We start from the raw sequence: 18928 nt of genomic DNA on the forward strand, positions 1-18928 counted from the left end.
GTACTGTACGCATGAAGAACACACAAACAAGACTGCAGAATAGCCTGAGACTTTACTTCCTTAACAATGGTTACAATGATGTTTTTCAGTTATTACCTATATATAAAGTACAAACATTTAAAAAGAAGCTACAAGGTAAGAAGATCGGGACAAATAATGTGGCAAGAGAATGTAATGCAATGATGGAGAAATACAGTGGGTCTTGACCTCGATCTGTGGCTATACAACAGACTACAATATGTGGCCTCTGAGTAACACAGAGATCCATTCAGACTTGAGCCTTGAAGCAGCTCCATGCTGCCCCCATGAGAAAAGTTGTGAAAGAGGAAGAATCATGGAGTCAGTTTCGAGAGGCAGGGCAGGTTAGAATGAAAGAGAGATGGAAAATATAGCAGACCTCCAGCTTTCACAGAAACCAAGGTCTTCCTGGGAAAAGTACTGTTCTGGTACATACACTCACTTGAACAAACACACCTACCCATGTGCTCATGGCTGATTTAGGGGTTGATGATTTGGGCTGGTTGGGGCTATTGGCTATTGTGATGCCAGTGTTGTGATGCCATAACATAGACACAACTAGATGACTCAACCCTCAAGACAGTCACTTTCTTCATATTTACTTTCCCATCACCTAAAATACAAAGAGACACAAGGGAAGCAAATACAACGGTGCTACATGTGACCATTATCACATTTTATTACACCAATGAGATCATAGACAATATTTACAACATTACTAACAGAATTACTAACACCTACTCCACAAACAAATTAAATCTTAAAGGAATATTTTACCCAAAACCCATGTTTTCATATATTTTTCTTTAGTCCATGTTTGACGCAGTCCCTCAAAAATGATGCATCAAAATTGATGTTTTCCAGATGAATCACTTGAATGGGAGTTGTAAAACCAACTGGGCCGTGGTAGTGGGGGCCGTCTCTAAAATGGGAAACAAGCACATGAGCGGTTCTGCTGTGTCTTCGGTCCTCTTCCCCATCGTCAAGATTCCCGCCGCTTGGTTCCGTGACCCGTGGAGTAGCTGATTCAACCGGCTCTGCAAGCGACGTTCATCAGTTTCTTTCCGTTTACCGAGTGTGAGGATTCCAGCGGCTGCGTCATCAGCGAGGGGTCCCCTTGTCCCCGTCCCATTACCTGAGCGACAGAGCAGGACGTAAAGACGGCAGGAGTGGGATTTCTGTCTGCAACAGTTGGCAACCCCCTGAGCATCACAGGCCAGATGAGAGACGAGTAGCAACAAGATGAGAACCTTGAGTTTCTGATACAGCAGATACAGTATTTCAGTGTTAGAACTTCATGAGAGAGAGAAAGATTCACATTTTTTAATGTCACATGCACAAGTATAGTGAAATGCCTTTCTTGCAAACTCAAACATAAAAAAAGGAGAGTGTGAGATAGAGAGATGCATAGGCCTGTGTTAATATAACTATGGTTAATATAAAAAATGAAGGCGAAAATGTACTCAGGAATATTAATTGAGGACAATTTCAGAAAGCTTTTAGTCATGTCTGCTAACAACTATCAGTTTTAGAGTGTTTTCTTCAGACAAGGTCTTGCAATTTTTGAAAGATTATGATATTGCTTAATATCCTTACACCCATTACCAAAAACCCCATTCAATAGACTGAAAGGAATTCAAACCCATGTAAATATCAGGGCAGTGACTGACATGCTAAGTGCAAATAGTGGTGTTCCATCTCCATTCTAAAAACACTCAATGCAAATTGGGGAGCGTTAGCGAGCATTACCATTCCTATTTAAAAGCATCCAAAAACAATACCTGATGTACTTTTCTGAACATCCCCTTTTGTACCTACATGACCTTTGTCTGAGGAACATAATGGCAGCTTAAAATATTCCACAGTAAAAACATCTGCAATAAAAGCTGTGTTACATAGTTGATCCTACCTTGGTGGTTGAGCATGCTGTGTCCATCCCTGGTGCTGTAGTAAGGTGCTTTGTGTTGAAACACATGTTCTGTTAAAGGCTGTGGGGTCCACTTCTACTCTCACCTCTCTCTGAAGCCAGTCTCCTTTTATAAGGCCCTATGTTGTCTCATTTATACCCTCCATAGACGTCATTAAGATATCTTTAGTCCAGTCGATGGGGACATCAACAAAAAGACTGTCCGTCAATGCTCATTTTCTGTTGTAACGTTTGACTCATTTGCTCATTTGATGAGTCTATCAGAAGTCCTTAATGACTCTGATCCTGCCACAGACCATCTCTAGGATATTTCCTTGGTTTTGAGTAAAGTAGTGGAATGCTGTCATGTCAGGGTGGTGGTGAGCTTCGTTAGGACATAGCGTTATGATTAGTGGTGAGGGAGACATGGTTAATTAGCTGCAGCAATAGACATGGTCTCATCAAAGGTATGAGGGAACACAAAGAACTATCCCTGATAACCTTTAGAAGCTGACTGACTGAATGGTCTGTAATTAGAGGGTCACCTAACAGTCCTAATGAGGGCTAGTGATCATTCTCTCTATTGTATTAAATATGACGTGTCGCTCCGGGAATACTGACACACCTAGAACAGTGTGTTTGTTGTTTCAGTGATGTTATCCCTCTAGCTATTGGTCATTGGTGGTAGAGGCACCTTGTTCCCCTTTCCCTATAGGGCGGCAGGTAGCCTAGAGGTTAGAGCGTTGGGCAGTGCTTTATTTGTAAATCTGGAGGTCCCGGAACACATAGTGAGCGTGAGGGGGTTATCCAGGGGGCTCTGAGTTACCGGAACATATTGAGAAAAAAAGTGTCAAACACTATATAGCAGCGCAGCAGACAGAGTAAACAGCCAAGTAGCCTACTATCTATGGTGGTGAAATGGACAGCACTCTCCAAGGTGCTGATTAATTCAAAGCATTTTAGACGTCACTGCAGTACGCCCACATACTTGAGTATAGCGGCGAGGCTTACACAAGTCCACATTTTCTGTAGCCTAATTTTTTAGACATCAATGTACAGCAACATTTTTAAACGTCACCGCAGAACACTGGCCATATGCATGTGCACACATGCTCCAATCTCTGCTGTGGAGCTTTGCAGCTCCTTCAGGGTTATCGTTGGTCTCTTAGTTACCTCTCTGATTAATGCCCTCCTTGCCTGGTCCGTGAGTTTTGGTGGGCGGCCCTCTCTTGGCAGGTTTGTTGTTGTGCCATATTCTTTTCATTTTTTAATAATGGATTTAATGGTGCTCTGTGGGATGTTCAAAGTTTCTGATATTTTTTATAACTCAACCCTGATCTGTACTTCTCCACAACTTTGTCCCTGACCTGTTTGGAGAGCTCCTTGGTCTTCATGGTGTTGCTTGCTGTCGCGGCTGTCAAAAGGAGAGGACCAAGGTGCAACGTGTGTATAGTTCCACATTTGATTTACTCTGTGAACCTATGCAATACATCAAATAACTGAATAGACAAAACAACAAACCGTGACGCAGAGGAGAAACAAACACTACTCAAAAATAATCACCGACAAAACCCAGGAAGAAAAACCCCTACTTAAGTATGATCTCCAATTAGAGACAACGAGGACCAGCTGCCTCTAATTGGAGATCATCCCAAACAAACCAACATAGAAATACAAAAACTAGAACCTAAGAACATAGAAATAGAACACATAAAATAAACCCCCCTCTCACAACACCCTGACCTACTCTACCATAGAAAATAACAGCTTACCATGGTCAGGACGTGACACTTGCTTGGTGGTGTCGCTTGCTTGGTGGTGTTGCAGACTCTGGGGCCTTTCAGAACAGGTGTACAGTTGAAGTCGGAAGTTTACATACACCTTACCCAAATACATTTAAACTCAGTTTTTCACAATTACTTACATTTAATCCTAGTAAAAATTCCCTGTCTTAGGTCAGTTAGGATCACCACTTTATTATAAGAATGTGAAATGTCAGAATAATAGTAGAGAGAATGATTTATTTCAGCTTTTATTTCTTTCATCACCTAGTGGGTCAGAAGTTTACATACACTCAATTAGTAGTTGGTAGCATTGCCTTTAAATTGGTTAAAACCTCTTACATCTAGATGTACCGCTAGCGGAACGTCTCGCCAATATCCAATGATAGAGCGTGGCGCGAATTACAAACACCTCAGAAATCCCCAAACTTCCATTTTTCAAACATATGACTATTTTACACCATTTTAAAGACAAGACTCTCCTTTATCTAACCACATTGTCCGATTTCAAAAAGGCTTTACAACGAAAGCAAAACATTAGATTATGTCAGCAGAGTACCCAGCCAGAAATAATCACACACCCATTTTTCAAGCTAGCATATAATGTCACAAAAAACAAAACCACAGCTAAATGCAGCACTAACCTTTGATGATCTTCATCAGATGACACTCCTAGGACATTATGCTATACAATACATGCATGTTTTGTTCAATCAAGTTCATATTTATATCAAAAACCAGCTTTTTACATTAGCATGTGACGTTCAGAACTAGCATACCCACCGAAAACTTCCGGTGAATTTACTAAATTACTCACGATAAACGTTCACAAAAAACATAAATTATTTTAAGAATTATAGATACAGAACTCCTTTATGCAATCGCGGTGTCCGATTTTAAAATAGCTTTTCGGTGAAAGCACATTTTGCAATATTCTGAGTAGATAGCCCGGCCATCATGGCTAGCTATTTTGACACCCACCAAGTTTGGCACTCACCAAACTCAGATTTACTATAAGAAAAATTGGATTACCTTTGCTGTTCTTCGTCAGAATGCACTCCCAGGACTTCTACTTCAACACCCAATGTTGTTTTTGTTCCAAATAATCCATAGTTATATCCAAATAGCAGCGTTATGTTCTTGCGTTCAAGACACTATCCGAAGGGTGACGCGCCGGCGCATATCGTGACAAAAAATTTCAAAATATTCCATTACCGTACTTCGAAGCATGTCAAACGCTGTTTAACATCAATTTTTATGCAATTTTTCTCGTAAAATAGCGATAATATTCCGCCCGGGAGACCTTGTTTTCGTTCAAACACTGAAAATAGAAAATGGAGTCTTCACATGCACGCGCATACCCGTGTCATTGTTCTCAGAACGACCACTTTCCAAAACCCCTACAGTTTTTCGCCCAGGGACTGCAGAGTCATCATTCCCCATTCTGGCACCTTCTGAGAGCCTATGGGAGCCTTAGAAAATGTCACGTTACAGCAGAGATCCTCTATTTTCGATAAAGAGGCTATAGAAGGACAAGAAATGGTCAGACAGGGCACTTCCTGTATGGAATCTTCTCAGGTTTTGGCCTGCCATATGAGTTCTGTTATACTCACAGACACCATTCAAACAGTTTTAGAAACTTTAGGGTGTTTTCTATCCAAATCAAATAATTATATGCATATTCTAGTTTCTGGGCAGGAGTAATAACCAGATTAAATCGGGTACGTTTTTTATCCGGCCGTGAAAATACTGCCCCCTATCCTAAACAGGTTAACTTGGGTCAAACATTTCGGGTAGCCTTCCACAAGCTTCCCACAATAAGTTGTGAATTTTGGCCCATTCCTCCTGACAGAGCTGGTGTAACTGAGTCAGATTTGTAGGCCTCCTTGCTCGCACACGCTTTTTCAGTTCTGCCCACACATTTTCTATGGGATTGAGGTCAGGGCTTTGTGATGGCCACTCCAATACCTTGACTTTGTTGTCCTTAAGCCATTTTGCCAAAACTTTGGAAGTATGCTTGGGGTCATTGTCCATTTGGAAGACCCATTTGCGACCAAGCTTTAACTTCCTGACTGATGTCGTGAGATGTTGCTTCGATACATCCACATACTTTTCCTCCCTCATGATGCCATCTATTTTGTGAAGTGTACCAGTCCCTACTGCAGCAAAGCACCCCCACAACATGATGCTGCCAGCCACGTGCTTCACGATTGGTATGGTGTCCTTCAGCTTGCAAGCCCTTTTTCCTCCAAACATAACGATGGTCATTATGGCAAACAGTTCTATTTTTGTTTCATCAGACCAGAGGGCATTTCTCCAAAAAGTACGATCTTTGTCCCCATGTGCAGTTGCAAACCGTAGTCTCTCTTTTTTATGCCGGTTTTGGAGCAGTGGCTTCTTCCTTGCTGAGCGGCCTTTCAGGTTATGTCGATGTTGGACTCGTTTTACTGTGGATATAGATACTTTTGTACCTGTTCCCTCCAGCATCTTCACAAGGTGCTTTGCTGTTGTTCTGGGATTGATTTGCACTTTTCGCACCAAAGTACGTTCATCTCTAGGAGACAGAACGTGTCTCCTTCCTAAGCAGTATGGCGGCTACATGGTTCCATGGTGTTTATACTTGCGTACTATTGTTTGTACAGATGAACGTGGTACCTTCAGGCGTTTGGAAATTGCTCCCAAGGATGAACCAGGATGAACTTTTCATTTTCCCATGATGTCAAGCAAAGAGGCACTGAGTTTGAAGGTAGGCCTTAAAATACATCCACAGGTACACCTCCAATTGACTCAAATGATGTCAATTAGCCTATCAGAAGCTTCTAAAGCCATGACATCATTTTCTGGAATTTTCCAAGCTGTTTAAAGGCACAGTCAACTTGGTGTATTTAAACTTCTGACCCACTGGAATTGTGATACAGTGAATTATAAGTGAAATAATTGTTGGAAAAATGACTTGTGTCATGCACAAAGTAGATGTCCTAACCGACTTGCCAAAACTATAGTTTGTTAACAAGAAATTTGTGGAGCGGTTGAAAAACAGGTTTTAATGACTCCAACCTAAGTGTATGTAAACTTCCGACTTCAACTGTATATATACTGAGATCATGTGGCACTTAAATAAAGTCCACCTGTGTGCAATCTAACTAATTATGTGACTTCTGAAGGTAATTGGTTGCACCAGATCTTATTTAGGGGCTTCATAGCAAAGGGGGTGAATACATATGCACGCACCACTTTTCAGTTTAACATTTTTTAGAATTTTTAAAAACATGTTATTTTTTTCATTTCACTTCACCAATTTGGAATATTTTGTGGATGTCCATTCCATGAAATCCAAATAAATATCCATTTAAATGACAGGTTGTAATGCAACAAAATAGGAAAAACACCAAGGGGGATGAATACTTTTGCAAGGCACTGTATGTGTGGGGTACAGAGATGAGGTATAGCACCTGACTTTAGCAAAAGGCTGAATCCCTCATGCCCATTTCCTCATAGACACTGTCACTCATAACCTTTTCCCTACTATTTGTCGCCACCTTCTGGATCTGCCTCAGAATTGCTTCATACAATATATTCCCCATTCTTTTCCTGCAGAAGGAATCCTACATATTCATGTCAGGTAGGCTGCCAGCATAAACACAATGACAAAGTGGAAGAATTGAAGAACAGGAGGCAGGACAAACAATGAAGCCAGTTTTAATGGGCCATTTTAAGGAGCTCACAGAACCACATCACTTTGCAGTGAAACACAAGTCAGGTTATTGTTTGACCCAATTTTTGGAATGATGACCCCCAACCCAAACCCACCCTGACCTCTAACCCCTACACCCAACATTCCACACCACCTGTCTTGATCTGCAGCACAGAACAACAGGTATGAAGTCACTGTATATGTAGAAGCAATGTACTGTATATAAAATAATTGTAATATGAATATAACTAACATCAATTATAACAATCATATCAATGGGATCTTTTGTTTTCGGGAGAATTATCTGAGATAAATGTAAAGGGTCTCTTCATTACTTGTACATACATACAGTATACATCTATATAGATTCATAGTTTCTCTTTTAGGTTAGGTGTGTGTTTGATTGACAGCAGGAATCTGCCCCAGGTCCATGTTTCTCTTGTGATCTTTGACCTATAGAGTCCTTAAGTCTCTTCAGCGCAGACGGGGTCGACAGACTGTTCCAGTTAAAACAGGCTGGTGAGCTCTAGCTAGTAGCTACCTTTTGAGAGCTGGAGCGTGGGCAGAGCACGGCCAGGCTCCCTCCATCCATGGGACGACGACAGTAACATACGGGACGTTACGCACACAGCCCCTGGAGAGGCGCTGGGGAGACCCCCTACTAAGCATCCAGGCATGTTGTGATTGACAATTAACAAAAATACAAATCTTAATTAAGGGGCACTGTGCAAGTGTTTGGGGTCCTGCGGAGGTTGGAGTCTCCAGCAGGGGGAGCCAGCGCATCATTGCAAAGGCCAGGTAGGTAGAGACTGACAGATAGGACAGCAGTCCTTTACCGTCTCTCTCACAGACAGCTCCCAGGTTTGTTTGTGCAGTAATGGTCCTCTAGCTATGATCCCTACAGAGCTCAGAGTCCGTGTGAGCTGCTCTACGTTGTGCATTTAAAACGGCAGCCTCCTCCTCAGAGAGAAGGGCAAAAGGGTTGAAGCTCAGGATGATACATGGAAGGGCAGATCTACAGGTATATGGAGTAAACATAAGGGAGATGATATAGGAGGAGAGAAGGAAAGGGTCCAGGACATGCTATGGTTATCCTAGGGGAATCCAAAGGCGAACTTGTGCGGTATGAAATGCCATAGGTGCCTGTACCCGCAGTGCTGGCACTGCCCAGAGAAAGACTGCGAGACTCTCCTGACAGACTGACTGACTCAACGATTGACTGACTGAGAGACTGACTGAATTCGCTAATATGGGTGTTATTCGCTCTTTCGAATCCAAGAGAGATAAATAGGACAGGAGAGAGAGCTGACAGAGACATTTCTTCTTTGTCTCTAAAACAATACATTTTCAAACTTGTGTCTCTTGTCTTTTACGGCGAGTTTTCTTCCCCGTCCCTTGCTCTATTTGCTGTTTCTCTTCTGCTCTTTCCTTCTCACCATCTCTCTCCCTCGCCCTTTCCTGCTCTTTTTCCTTCTCCATCTCCTTCATTCTCTCCTTCTCCATCTCCTTCATTCTCTCCTTCTCCCTCTCCTCTTTTTTCCTTTCTATCTCACTCTGCCTGTCCATCTTCGGGGGTGTTAAAGGAACCATCCATGTTCTTTGCTCTTCTCCTCTCTGCTTCTCAAGCCCCCTCTCTCTTTCTATTCTCCTCTCCCTGTCTCTCTTTGGGTGGACTCCACTGCGGGTACAGGCAACGGGTCAGCAGGAGCCATCGCTGGCCGTCTCGTTCTCAGAGATGGCATCGTGAGAGCCTGCTGCCCTGTACTGTGGGGGCTGTGGTGGGAGGGGAGGCAGGAGCAGACGCTGAGTCAGGGGATGGTGTTGAGTATGGAGCTGGGCCTGGAGCTGTGATTGGGCCTCGGGCTGGGGTTCAGCCAGGTGTTGGGACAGAGGCTGGGCCTGGGGTTGGGTCTGGGCCTGAGGTTGGAGATGGTGAGATTGGGGTGAATGGTGGGGCTGGGCCTGGTACTGGGCCTGCGCTTGCAGTGGAGGGTGTTGGAGCTGAGGGGAGGTAGCTCCGTTCTTGCTCAGGCCACAGGACTGGGTGGCACAGTGGATCTGACGCAGAGTGTCCAAAGCCTCACTCTTAGCGTGCTTCAGGAGGTCCGCCTGACCCTGAGAGAGCGAGACAAGAAAGAGAGAGAGAGACAAATGAGAAAGAGAGAGAGAATGCCGTCACTCATGTGTTTTAGTAATGCCCTCTATATCAGACGTTGTCAGAGGAAGGCCCAAAAACTGTTCAGACTCCAGTCACCCAAGCCATAGATAGTTCTCTCTGCTACCGCATGGCAAGCGGTACCAGTGCACCAAGTCTAGAACCAACAGGACAAATGGATCAAATGGATACCCACTGCTGCTACTGTCTATTATCTATCCAATTGCCTAGTCAATTTAACCCTACATAAATGTATATAGCTACCTCAATTACCTCGTACCCCTGCACATCAACTCAGTATTTGTACTCCCTGTATATAGCCATGTTATTTTTACTCGTCATTGTTATGCGTAATTCACTGTGAATTTATTCTTCGTGTCACTGTTTCCATTTTTTATCTTTAAGTAAGCATTTCGCTGTTAGTCTACACCTGTTGTTTACAAAGCATGTGACAAATACAATTTAATGCACTACATTATTTTAGCCAGCAGATGGCAGCCTACATCCATACTGCAGTATGGTTGGAGGAATTCTCTGCGGTTCCTCGGAGCCCCTTCAAAAGTAATCTGTTGATAAGTGATCCCACACCATCATCATCATCATCCTCTTTATTTAGGAACACCCAGAGATGAAACCTGGCCAGATGGGGAGGAAGTGGTCAGGGCAGGCATCCCGCTTTATGGCGTTGTAAAGTCAATCAGGGCAGTTTCCGTGGCTGCCTTGGTTTCTGAGTGAAAGAATGGGCTACTGCAGCCCTGCTGGCTCTATTCTGTAGTGTTGTGGGCCTGGATTCATCTCCGTAGACACAGATTGGAAAGACGTAGAAAGGGGTTCCTGGGACTTCATCCTCAACAACAAAACAAAACCAGCCCCCTCCAAAACGTGTGTCCCTAAAAAAAACCACAGACCCTCACTACTAACCACTTAACAGTCCCCTCTTCTCTTCTCCCCTCTTGTCTTCCATGTCTTCTCTCTACATCCTTACCACTATCACTATCCCAGTATTTCTCTTTCTCCATGTCCTCCACCACCATCCCACCCACCACATCCCTTCACAGCCCACCTCAACAGCAACTGTCCCCTATTCTCTGACTCTGGTTGTCTCTGAAGCTCTCTGAGTCTCATCACCATACTCACATATTCGACCCTGCCGTCGTCAGCAGTTAGCTGGCTAAGGGAGCCTGAGAGACGTCCCTGTGGGACGATACTGTTTGAGGCAGGGACCAGGGAACATGTCCTGTCTGTCTGCCTGTCTGTTTGTGGGCAGACAGGTTAGAGTGGCGTGTAGTTCAGGGGGGTTGAGGGTACAACTCTGGACAAAATGCCTCTTGTTCCCCTCTCACATGAGGGTAATACTTAGCGACAAGTCTTCTACATGAAGTGCCTCAAAACACAATCCACTCCAACAGCATGAATAAATCAGATGTTTGAGAAATGATGTAATGTTCCTGTGTGAGTCACAAAGCTGGTGTCGCTGTGCCAGTCAGGGACTTGGCTGGTGGTACCGGAACCAAATCATAATGGGCTGAGCTCAACCATGGCTACGGGTCCACTCAATCCCGCAGCTGGCCTGGCCTGCACAGCATTCCACTGGGGGTTAGCCAAGGCTGAGGCTCCACAGCACACAGAACCACCAATCACACATCTCCATCTGTAGAACTCCTAACCAATCACAGTTGTTCCTTCCTCGTCCTTAACACAGTCCATTAACCTGTTTCTATAATTGTTTATTTTTGGGAAGGTTATCTCAACCTCCAATTTGCCTCCAGATCTGAACATATGGGTCAGAGGACTCAGTGAAATAGGTTAGCTGTGGAGAGAGCACTAAGCAAAGAGAAGAGACTGGTGACAGGAGGAGCTTCAACATGGACAGTCCTTTAATCATTGACTTCTAAGTTACTATGCTTCAAGAATAATACTGTATCTAGAGAATCAGGCTAGCTGGTGTTGCTGGGGGGGTAGGTAGTGGTCTCTACAATCCCATAGTGTCTTTGCAGCTTCTTAAGTTTCTATAAACGGAATGTGGAACCAGTGAGTTGGGCTGAATTGGAACCAGTGAGTTGGGCTGAATTGAGAGGTGACTGCCTGCCTGGACTTGGGCTGCTGTGCTATGCAGATACGGACATGCTGCCTGTACCCATAACTCACCGTACAGACACGAGGAAGGAGGAAGGAGAGAGAAGGATGAGGGGTGGAGGGATGGAGGGGGGTAAGGCATTAGGTTTTGTGTGTCCACGTTAGGCTTCTTAAGTGCTTAATTAAGTCCTTCAGTTCTATAGAGTGAATTAAAGCTTAATTAAGATAAGACTGCCAGCCACATATGCTGCCAAAGAACAATGAGTCCAAATAAAATAGGTTGAGCAACACCCTTTTTGAAGGTGCATCTAGAACTACTATTAACCTTGTCGAGTGGCTAGCACTACCTTGGAGCATTCCATTTCCATTCTCGCTTCTATCCTTTTCCATTTCTTCTTTGTTTCTGGTCCTGTTTGATGCAGCCCAAACGTCTCCCTGATAAAAAAAAGGTCCTGGGGAATCAAATGTGTCTCTGGTCACATCCTCCCTCTCTCTCTGGCTGCCAGCCCGGCGGAGCCCCAAACCAGGCTAAACAATTCACTCAATCCTGAATAATTACATCCAGATGAGATCGAAAACACACATCACACATTCCCTCTATGTCCTTATTTGTGTCTTGGCGAGATGGTGGCGAGGCTTAGTGCTTTATCAGTGTTGCTATTACCACAGGTAATGGATTCATTGAGGCTGTGAAACGAGGGCGTTGGGCCCCGCTTTATATGATTGTGGGCCTGTGTCACAGGTGAGGAGACAGGGGAGAGAGGGCAGAGAAGGGAGAGAGGGGAGAGAGATAGGGAATACAGAGGGGAGAGAGGGGACATAGAGGGGAAAGGAGAGTGAGATGAAGAGGGGAGAGAGAAGGGGGAGAGCGTGACACCAATGGACCACCTAAGGGCACGTCTGCTGGGTCCAAACTCCCGGGAGAGGGGGTGATGGTGGAGATGGGTGGAGCCTACTGTGCATGTTGGCTAACAAATGGTGTGCGATGGTATCATCCCACATGAAAAAATACTACAGTTTAGTATAGAATATTTCAGTACTTACTATAGAATTCTATAGTAAAACATAGTATACTGTAGAATACTATACTACACACTGTAGTATCCCTCGATCATGTGTAGTACTTACTATAGAATGTTGTAGAATCCTATAGTAAATACTACAGTATTATATATGCAAAAAAAGCACTGTAGTAAATACTACAGTAATGTCTGCAAAAACACTACAGTCTGCACTTTTTTAACTGCACTTTTTTAACTACAGTATTTAATTGAATTTACCCTACCCATTCCCTTCTTCTATATCACAATTTGCACCATCCATAAGTGAGAATCCTACATGCCAAGTATTGACCATATATTGTGTTCTCTACAGGTTATAGAAAAGAGCAGAAGCTTTGAACTATCTGTTCAGACCCCAGTCCTACCTACCTACAGGTTCTGAAAAATGTGCTCTTTTAGTATTTCTCCAGTAGGTTTTCTGAAGGAGAAAGCCCCACATCTATGTCAAAGATAACAAAACAGAAACACTATGGTAAATACTACAGTAATGTCAGCAAAAACACTACAGTAAATACTACAGTATACTACAGTCCACAAAAACACTCCAGTATACTACAATCCGCAAAAACACTACATTAATTACTATAGTATATACTACAGTTTTCTTTTACTACAGTATTTATACTATAGTTAACTGTAAATACTACAGTATACTACAGTAAACACTACAGTGAATACTATAGCAAAGTCTGCAAAAACACTACAGTGAATACTCGACCCCATCCCCTCCTCCCTTCTTCAGACCATCTCTGGAGACCTTCTCCCATTCCTCACTTCCCTCATGAACTCATCCCTGACCACTGGCTGAGTCCCCTCTGACTTCAAAATGGCCCGAGTCGCTACCCTCCTCAAGAAACCAACACTCAACTCATCTGGCATCAAAACCTATAGACCTGCATCCCTTCTTTCTTTTCTTTCCAAAACACTTGAGCGTGTTGTCTCTGATCAAATTTCTCATTATCTCTCTCAGAAAAGACCTTCTTGACCCTAACCAGTCTGGCTTCAAGATGGGTCACTCAACCGAGACTGCTCTTCATTGTGTCATGGAGCCTTTTCGCACTTCCTCTGTTCTCATCCTCCTTGATCTATCCGCTGCCTTCGACACTGTGAACCATCAGATCCTCCTCTCCACCCTCTCAGGGCTGGGCGTCTCAGGCTCTGCCCACTCCTGGATTGAATCCTACCTTGCAGGCCACTCCTACCAGGTGACATGGAGAGGATCTGTGTCTGCCCAACGTATTCTCACTACTGGTGTCCCCCAGGGCTCGGTTCTAGGCCCTCTCCTCTTCTCTCTATATACCAAATCGCTCAGCTCCGTCATATCCTCACATGGTCTCTCCTATCATTGCTATGCAGATGACCCTCAACTACTTTTCTCCATCCCCCCTACTGACACCCAGGTGGCGACACGCATCTCTGCGTGCCTGGCAGATATCTAAACTTGGATGTCGGCCCACCACCTCAGGCTCAACCTCGACAAGACGGAGCTGCTCTTCCTCCCGGGGAAGCCCTGCCCGCTCAAAGACCTCTCCATCACGGTTGACAACTCCACAGTGTCGCCCTCCCAGAGTGCAAAGAACCTTAGTGTGACACTGGACAACAACCTGTTGTTCTCTGCAAACATCAAAGCAGTGACTCGCTCCTGCAGGTTCATTCTCTACAACATCCGTAGAGTACAACCCTACCTCACACAGGAAGCGGCGCAGTTCCTAATCCAGGCACTTGTCCTCTCTCTTCTGGACTACTGCAACTCGCTGTTGGCTGGGCTCCCCGCTTGTGCCATCAAACCACTGCAACTTATCCAGAACAGTGCAGCCCACCTGGTTTTCAACCTTCCCAAGTTCTCTCATGTCACCCCGCTTCTCCGCACACTCCACTGGCTTCCAGTTGAAGCTCACTTCCACTGCAAGACCATGGTGCTTACCTAAGGAACAGCAAGAGGAACTGCAACTCCCTACCTTCAGGCTATGCTTACCCCAACCCGAGTACTCCGTTCTCCCACTTCTGGTCTCTTGTCCCTCCCACCCCTAGGAGGGCAGCTCCCGCTCAGCCCAATCAAAGCTCTTCTCTGTCCTGGCACTGTAATGGTGGAACCAGCTTCCCTCTGAAGCTAGGACAGCAGAGTCCCTGCCTATCTTCTAAAAACATCTCAAACCTTACCTCTTCAAACAGTATCTTAAATAATCTTCCTCCTCTCCTAAGGTCCCCCCCTAAAATGTAAATAGTATACTATAGTATTTCTTTCATGTGGGATGTGTTATCATGTTAGTTACTGCTGAGCCCACAGATACAGGATGTAGGCCGGAGCTGCACCATTTAATTAAGAGATTTAAGGATTACAAAGAAGGGAGGTGCCAATTAGCCAAATTGATGTAATCTCCTTGGAGAGTATAGCAGCAACATCACTGTAAATTACTGGAAGTTGTTGCAAATCAGTCATCTTGTGAACTTATGCAGAATGAGGCAGTATTTCTAACGAATGATGCACTAGCCATACATTGCTAGTGTTATGTTGACAAAGTGTGTGGATGTACACTATACAGTACACTATCCATTAGTCTTTAATAGTACAGTATCTTGTCAAAGAGTTTCCTGTGTTTTAGGATGGATGGATGGATGTATTGTACTCATACCTTGAGGACGGTGATGTTCCAGGCGTAGCTCTCCATGGCTTTCTGTAGCTTCCGGCCCTTCAGGCCCTCCTTCGCCCCGATCCTGTGAAGGTCCACATGGAAGTCCAGTCCTGGACAAACACAAACACAAGAGGTGAATGGACTGTTCATAGGGTACAGGCAGCCAAGGTCAGAGGGGTTAGGATAAAGCGGAAGTCGAATTTCCATTGGACCTTGTGTCCATTTGGACAATAAATAATGTTATTCATCTTCAGCTGTAGAGCTTGCTGTAACACCACCACCCCGGACGGTCCCATGGCCTGTAGGGCTTGCTGTACCATCACCACCCCGGACGGTCCCAAGGCCTGTAGGGCTTACTGTAACATCACCACCCCGGACGGTCCCATGGCCTGTAGGGCTTACTGTAACACCACAACCCCGGACAGTCCCATGGCCTGTAGGTCTTATTGTACCATTACCACCCCTGCCGGTCTTATGGCCTGTAGGGCTTACTGTAACACCACAACCCCGGACGGTCCCATGGCCTGTAGGGCTTACTGTAACACCACCACCCCAGACGGTCCCATGGCCTGTAGGGCTTGCTGTACCATCACCACCCCGGACGGTCCCATGGCCTGTAGGGTGTACTGTACCATCACCACCCCGGACGGTCCCATGGCTTGTAGGGTGTACTGTAACACACCACCTCAGACGGTCCCAGGCCTGTACTGTACTGCTGTAAATCTGTCCACTGTCCAGATCATCTGCTACTGGATTGACACTGACTTCTACAGTACACAGCTACTGTAATGCTGAGTACAGCTGCTTCCCTGGACACTTTTTCAGAGTTTGAGGACAAAGTCTAAATACAGAGCAACTTCCCACTACAAAGACATGTCCCTACCCTTCATGTTGTGTGCTCCACTTAAAAAGTCCCCTCAACAAAGTATGCCATCACTATTCCGGTTCCCCATGGCACACATTGGCACACCCATTTCTCCATTCCTCCTGCAGAGCCACCCCTTGACAGACACACGCCCATAAAGCCCCACACCACCACAGTCCAGTGGCTGAGGATCCCCCTAGCCGAGAGGCATGGAGAACAAAACAAGAGAGGGAAAGAGAGAAAGATATTACTAGTGAGCCGCTTCTGAGCAGTAGTGTAACTGGGGCATCCAGGGGTTATAAATAGCACCTGGGAGATACTCACAACAATAATAACGGTGAGCAACAATAAGTGGCCAGCCAGAGGTCATTTCTCTCTTTCTCTCTCTGTGCCCAGCCTTCTGACACGCTCTCCTCTCATCCATCCGTCCACTCATCTACCCATCTCTCTGTCGCTTGGTTTACTGTGCTGCTGTTCTTTCAAAGTGATAATAATCACTGTTGTTATATTAAGCTGTTTTGTTCCCATTTATTTGATGATTTAATATTTTTGTACTGTGTTTCCACGAGCTGTCAGTGAAATGAATCAGTGAGATATCATAACCTGAACCTCAACCCATTCATTTATCTCCTTTATATTCACAACAAAACCAAAGGTAAAGGTGTCAGACTCAGTTCTTAAAGGGGATCTCTGCAGTTGCTACATCCATTTTTGGATTTATGAATTTATATATAATTTATATATATTTCTCTACTTACCTGTTCCTTCTTGAAGAACATAACATTTAAATGAGCTTAGTTCAACTGTCAAATCCAATCAGAACCTAAAATATAAGCTTGTTTTACCAATGTTTGTAAACATTATACATGTAAACAAACTCTGCATAGCCTCAAAACATGCTTAAAAATCAATTTTTTATATATTGGATGGTCAGTCCTTGCATCCATAGCTCTGTCTATGACTTTAAGTGTTTACATTTTTCTCCAGGCCCATCCCTCAGCTTGAGGAACCATGTGGTACACAGCCTCTCGGACCATTTCATTTCTCAATTGTCCTTTTTCCCCTCCGGTGGCACACTTGTCCTGGTCCCCTCCTGCGGCACACTTGTCCTGTTCCCCACCGGCGGCACACTTGTCCAGTTCCCCTCCGGCGGCACACTTGTCCAGTTCCCCTCCGGCGGCACACTTGTCCTGTTCCCCTCCGGCGGCACACTTGTCCTGTTCCCCTCCGGCGGCACACTTGTCCTGTTCCCCTCCGGCGGCACACTTGTCCTGTTCCCCTCCGGCGGCACACTTGTCCAGTTCCCCTCCGGCGGCACACTTGTCCTGTTCCCCTCCGGCGGCACACTTGTCCTGTTCCCCTCCGGCGGCACACTTGTCCTGTTCCCCTCCGGCGGCACACTTGTCCTGTTCCCCTCCGGCGGCACACTTGTCCTGTTCCCCTCCGGCGGCACACTTGTCCTTTTTCCCCTCCGGCGGCACACTTGTCCTTTTTTCCTCCGGCGGCACACTTGTCCTTTTCCCCTCCGGCGGCACACTTGTCCTTTTCCCCTCCGGCGGCACACTTGTCCTGTTCCCCTCCGGCGGCACACTTGTCCTGTTCCCCTCCGGCGGCACACTTGTCCTGTTCCCCTCCGGTGGCACACTTGTCCTGTTTCCCTCCGGTGGCACACTTGTCCTGTTCCCCTCCAGTGGTACACTTGTCCTGTTCCCCTCCAGTGGTACACTTGTCCTGTTTCCCGTCGGTGGCACACTTGTCCTTTTTAACTGTCACTTCAAGTAATGCACCCCTATGGTATACTCTACTCTATCACGGCTCAGTCTCACGCTTTGCTTCTCGTGTGAAGAGAGAGAGAGAGAGAGTGAGAGAGAGACGGTGCTGGGACGTGCTCAGAGAGAGACAGAGGACAAGATGTTCCTGCTATCTTCTCTCTGCATGCACCTACACACACAGACCTATGCTCCAAATACACATAGGGAAAGGAAAAGGGGTGTTGAAGGCATTCAACTGAAATGTGTCTTCCACATTTAATCCCAACCGATCTGAATCAGAGAGGTGTGGGGGGCTGTCTTAATCAACATCCACGTCTTTGGCACCCGGGGAACAGTGGGTTAACTGCCCATTTCAGGGGCAGAATGACAGATTTTCACCTTGTCAGCTTGGGGATTCGATCCAGCTACCTTTTGGTTACTGGCCCAACACTCTAACCACTAGGCTACCTGCCGCCCAAGGCGGGGAGAGAAACAGGGGGAGAGATAAGAGTGAGTAGTAAAATAGAGCAAAAGAGGAGTGAGAAAACGGGACTAACGAGAGAAATGAACAGAATGGAGAAAAAGGCAGAACCACAAGAGAGAGAGAGTAACAGGAAATCAAAAAAGAGAGGCTCCGAGCTGAGCTTCATTTATTTATTACGAGTGATGTGCTGCGAGGGAGGGATCAGCCAAAGCCGAATTTCATCCCAGGACACCGCAGAGAATGGGATTCTCTCTGTCCGAAACGGCAGTATTGACTATGAAAAGACAGGGGTCTCTTTATCCCCTGCATTTCCATGGTAATGGGATCCATGGTGAGAGGCTGCTAACCATACCAACGCAGCCAGAGGAGGCGGAGAATCTCACCAAGGGACAGAGAGGGGGAGGGAAGGAATGGATATCAATAAATAAACATAGCCATGTCCATGCAGCCTGTGCCTCCTACCTCCTCCTACCTCCTCCTCCCTCCATCAGTCCTCCTGCCCTA

At 45.4% G+C, this 18928-nt stretch overlaps 2 protein-coding genes and 1 non-coding gene across 4 annotated transcripts in view; 1 reads left to right on the forward strand and 2 right to left on the reverse strand.

Moving 5' to 3' along the window:
* Positions 1-856: 856 nt before the first annotated feature.
* Positions 857-2428, reverse strand: hcrt (hypocretin (orexin) neuropeptide precursor). Its single transcript, XM_014192926.2, has 2 exons — positions 1928-2428; positions 857-1277 (listed from the first exon to the last, which is right to left on the reverse strand). Exons 1-2 carry the CDS (start codon positions 1991-1993, stop codon positions 888-890), a joined length of 456 nt encoding a protein of 151 aa, XP_014048401.1. The 5' UTR covers positions 1994-2428; the 3' UTR covers positions 857-887.
* Positions 2429-7388: 4960 nt separating this feature from the next.
* LOC106601024 (inactive phospholipase C-like protein 2) overlaps positions 7389-18928 on the reverse strand; it is an 80537-nt gene continuing 68997 nt past the window's right edge. For both annotated transcript variants that reach the window (XM_014192875.2, XM_014192877.2), the window contains exons 5-6: positions 15325-15434; positions 7389-9514 (exon numbers count right to left, since the gene is read on the reverse strand). In XM_014192875.2, the coding sequence (XP_014048350.1) occupies positions 9098-9514; positions 15325-15434 (527 nt within the window). In that variant the 3' untranslated portion in view covers positions 7389-9097. The remainder of the gene's footprint in view (positions 9515-15324; positions 15435-18928) is intronic.
* LOC123741933 (U7 small nuclear RNA) lies at positions 13075-13127 on the forward strand. Its single transcript, XR_006769457.1, has one exon. It is a non-coding gene; the product is annotated as a U7 small nuclear RNA (small nuclear RNA).

This window comes from Salmo salar, chromosome ssa03 (assembly GCF_905237065.1).
Source record: "Salmo salar chromosome ssa03, Ssal_v3.1, whole genome shotgun sequence".
Classification (NCBI taxonomy): Eukaryota; Metazoa; Chordata; class Actinopteri; order Salmoniformes; family Salmonidae; genus Salmo; species Salmo salar.

Coding starts and splice junctions, on each gene's coding strand:
- hcrt (XM_014192926.2), bottom strand. CDS start 1,993: ATGTGTTTCAACACAAAGCACCTTACTACAGCACCAGGGATGGACACA. Junction 1,278..1,927: donor CAGCATGCTCAACCACCAAG/GTAGGATCAACT, acceptor CTGCTGTATCAG/AAACTCAAGGTTCTCATCTT.